A 3,924-nucleotide genomic window follows, 5' to 3' on the forward strand; every position below is an offset into this window, starting at 1 on the left:
AGAATTTTGTTTTCTTTTTCTAAAGCATTTCTCCTCAGACTGGTTAAGTATCTCCATGCATTCCAAAACAAATAAACAAGGAAAGAAAAGAACAAATTAATTGTAAAGTCATAATATCCAAAACCCTGTTCCGTTAGACAAGTATATTTCTTCTTATATATATATGCTTGCAAAATCTCTTGTGAAAATACGCAATTAGCCGAGAAAGAAATATAAAACAAATTAAAATGAGTGACATTGTTGTTAGTTTTGTGTTTGAGAACCTAAAAAATTTGCTCATCTATGAGGCAAATTTGTTTCTTGGAGTGAAAGAGCAAGTCGATTTGCTCCAAGATGATCTTGGCTTTATGGATTCCTTTCTCAAAGATTCTGAAGGGAAGCAGAACGAGCATTACACGGTGAAGGAGCTGATCAGCCAAATCAGAGATGCTGCTTTTCAGGCTGAGGATGTCTTAAGCATATACATGGCTCACATCATAAAGCAACGAAGGAGGAACCTGCTGCAGAAGTTATTCCACTCATTTAGTCATGCAAGCATGCTTCATGAGGTTGCAGACGAAACAACGAGAATCAAGAACAAGATCGACAACATTTACGCTAATAGATCAAAATTTGGCATAGAAGCTGGATCTCAATCGCATTTCGATGAGGAGGCAGAACGATTGCTTGAGCAACGACGGAGAGATGTCGAGGAAGTCGATGTGGTGGGCTTCATCAATGACACAACAACATTGGTGGATCAACTTACTGATGGAAGGAGCTTACGGCTTGAGATAACTTCGATCATAGGGATGGGTGGTGTGGGAAAGACCATGCTTGCAAGAAAAATTTATAACAATTCTCGTATCAAGAATCACTTTGATCGTTGTGCATGGGTTAATGTATCTCAAGAATACAAAACCCGTAGATTGCTTCTTGATATGTTGAAGTGTTTTATGTCATTATCAGATGATATATACCAAAAATCTTATGAAGAACTTAAACACACACTACGTGACAACTTGAAAGGAAGAAGGTATTTTGTTGTCATGGATGATGTGTGGAAACCTGAAGTTTGGGATGAGATAAAAGCAGCTTTTCCTGATGAGTCAAATGGAAGCAGGCTACTAATCACTAGTCGGGAAAAAGCTGTTGCTACTCATGCTAGCCCAACTCCTCCTTATTTCTTGCCATTTCTTGACGAGGAAGCAAGTTGGGAACTCTTTTGTAAAAAAGTGTTTCGAGGAGAAAAATGTCCCTCTTATCTAGAAAGTCTTTGATGCAGCAGCTGCAATATTTTAGTTTCTGTCTAAACGCAGCGTTTTATTTCCTTTTACTTCCCTTGCTGATATGGCCTGTTTTGTTATTTTAATTGCTGAGGTGGCTTCATGCCTTTTGTTTTTTTACCTTCACCCTGCGTGGTGACAAAGAGGAATATAAAAGTAGTTGTAAAAAACACAGATTGGCTAATTTCTGAAATAGACTGAAATGCTTGTTTTCTCTCATTTTTTTTCGTGACTCATACTGGAATTTGACCAGAGTTGGATCTGGACAGGAATGAGAGCCTGAGATCTGCTCCTTGGTAATTCCCTCTAGGATTTTCTGCATCAAATTGGTATCAGAGCCCACAGGTCCCAGGTTATTCTCTCTGAAATTTCCATGGCTGGTTCCGGTGAAAGCTCTCAACGAAATTCTGGCGAAGACCCAAACTCGAAAATGCTCTTATCTGCAGTGGCTAAATTAGATCAGAAATTCGACACCCTTTCTAATGAGATTCGGCAACTCTATGCTGCAATACATTCTGGTCTGACGTTGAAAACTGGAGCTGCTGGTTCTCATCTCCCAGAGCACTCCGGCGACCGATCTGCAGCAACACAGATGCCACAGACGCCCATTCCTTTGGCACACCCAGCAGATCCACACCTCCAAGATTCGCCTCCTCCTCGAATTCCCAGAACTCAACACCGACAATTTCTGGATGTTCAGCAACGTATTCCACTCTCAATCGACTCGGACTCGGAAGATGAGATGGAGACAATGGCTATGAATCGAGCCCCTCAAGCTGGTCCTCACAGGTATGCTCGAGACCACCAACCTTCAGACTACCAAATTAAAGTAGATATTCCAAATTTTGATGGGTCTCTGAATATTGAGGATTTTCTTGATTGGGTACAAACTGTTGAGTCTTTCTTTGAGTATATGTCCATACCGGAGGATAAACAGGTTCATTTGGTAGCTTACAAATTCCGTGGGGGAGCCTCGGCATGGTGGGAACAGGTTTTGAGTAATAGATGAAAACAAGGAAAGGGTCCGATACAATCTTGGTCAAGGCTACGCAGAATGTTGCGAGCCAGATTTCTCCCCGTTGATTTTGAGCAGATCCTTTACCAGCAGTATCACCATTGCCACCAAGGTAACCGTTCTATTAGTGAGTATACTGAAGAATTTTATAGACTAAGTGCTTGGGTGAACTTGAATGAAAATGAAGGCCAACTAGTTGCTAGATATGTGGCTGGGTTACTTACTCCAATTCAAGAAAGAATAGAGCTTAGTCCTGTGTGGAATCTGAGTGAAGCTGTCAATTTAGCTTTCAAGATTGAAAAGAAAATTGAGAGGCATGTAACTAAAACACCAGCTAAATGGAAACCCATGAGTGAACTGTACCCACCAAAAATTAAATCCCTATCACCAGCAGCCCCTTACCAAAAGACCACCCCTGCTGATAATTCCATGAAAAATACCAGCAAACCCCAAAACTAACCCAACCGGCCTTCAAATCCTTATGCCCGAAACTTTCCACTCAAGTGTTTCAAGTGTGGCCAGCAGGGGCACAAATCTAATGAATGTCCACTGCGAAAACAGATTAACATAGTGGAGACTCAAGACGATTCGGGAGAAGAGTTTGCCACCGTGGGGGATGAAACCGAGTTGGTGGATGAAGACCAAGGTGAACCAGTTATTTGCATCATCCAGAAGCTATTGTTCTCTCCTAAACACCCCATGGAGCCTCAACGCCATTCAATTTTCAAAACCAAATGTACTATCAACAAGAAGGTGTGTGAGGTGATTATAGACAGCAGGAGCAGCGAGAACATAGTGTCCAAGTCCTTGGTTAAAGCCTTGAAGCTTCCTACTATGAGTCACCCGAATCCTTACAAGGTGGGTTGGATTAAAAAGGGCATCGAAACCAAGGTCACCGAGCTGTGTAAAGTTCATTTCAGTATAGGAAAACATTATGCCGATGAGGTTGTTTGTGATGTTGTGGACATGGATGCATGCCATATTCTTTTAGGCCGACCTTGGCAGTTCGACAACTCTGTAACGCATGATGGTCGACAAAACACACATTCGTTTCAATGGAATGGGAAGAAAATTGTCCTACTTCCTTCCAAGCCCCAAAATGACCCTACTTTGCTGCCCACATCTGGAGTATCACCAGAACAACTCTCGGGAAAGGGTCCTATACTTTTAACAACCTTGGGAAAACATTTTGAGCTTCAAGCTAAACACTCACAGATCTGTTTCGGTATTGTAGCTTCACTTCAAGCTCCTGCAGATTCTCAATTTCCACAACCCATTCTCCAACTTCTTCAAGAGTTCGCTGAAATCTGTCCAAGTGAACTTCCGGATTCCCTACCACCCATGAGGGACATCTAACATGCTATTGACTTGCTACCCGGGGCCAAACTTCCTAATCTCCCTCACTACCGAATGCCACCAAAAGAAGTTCAAATCCTACAGCAAATGGTTGAGGACTTGCTGAAGAAGAACCTTATCCGAGAAAGCCTAAGTCCTTGTGCAGTACCAGCTCTTCTAGTCCCCAAAAAGAATGGTGAATGGAGAATGTGTATTGACAGCCGTGCTATCAATAAGATAACTACCAAATATCGGTTTCCCATTCCCCGGTTGGAAGACATGTTAGACAAATTAAGTGGGGCTCAAGTG

General features: G+C 42.0%; 1 protein-coding gene across 1 annotated transcript; it reads left to right on the forward strand.

Annotated features, from left to right (window-relative positions):
- Positions 1 to 227: 227 nt before the first annotated feature.
- On the forward strand, positions 228 to 1,259 carry LOC132800059 (disease resistance protein RPP13-like). The gene has a single exon (XM_060812965.1). It carries the CDS (start codon positions 228 to 230, stop codon positions 1,257 to 1,259), a length of 1,032 nt encoding a protein of 343 aa, XP_060668948.1.
- The last annotated feature ends 2,665 nt before the right edge of the window (positions 1,260 to 3,924 follow it).

Source organism: Ziziphus jujuba, chromosome 11 (genome assembly GCF_031755915.1).
Source record: "Ziziphus jujuba cultivar Dongzao chromosome 11, ASM3175591v1".
Lineage (NCBI taxonomy): Eukaryota > Viridiplantae > Streptophyta > Magnoliopsida > Rosales > Rhamnaceae > Ziziphus > Ziziphus jujuba.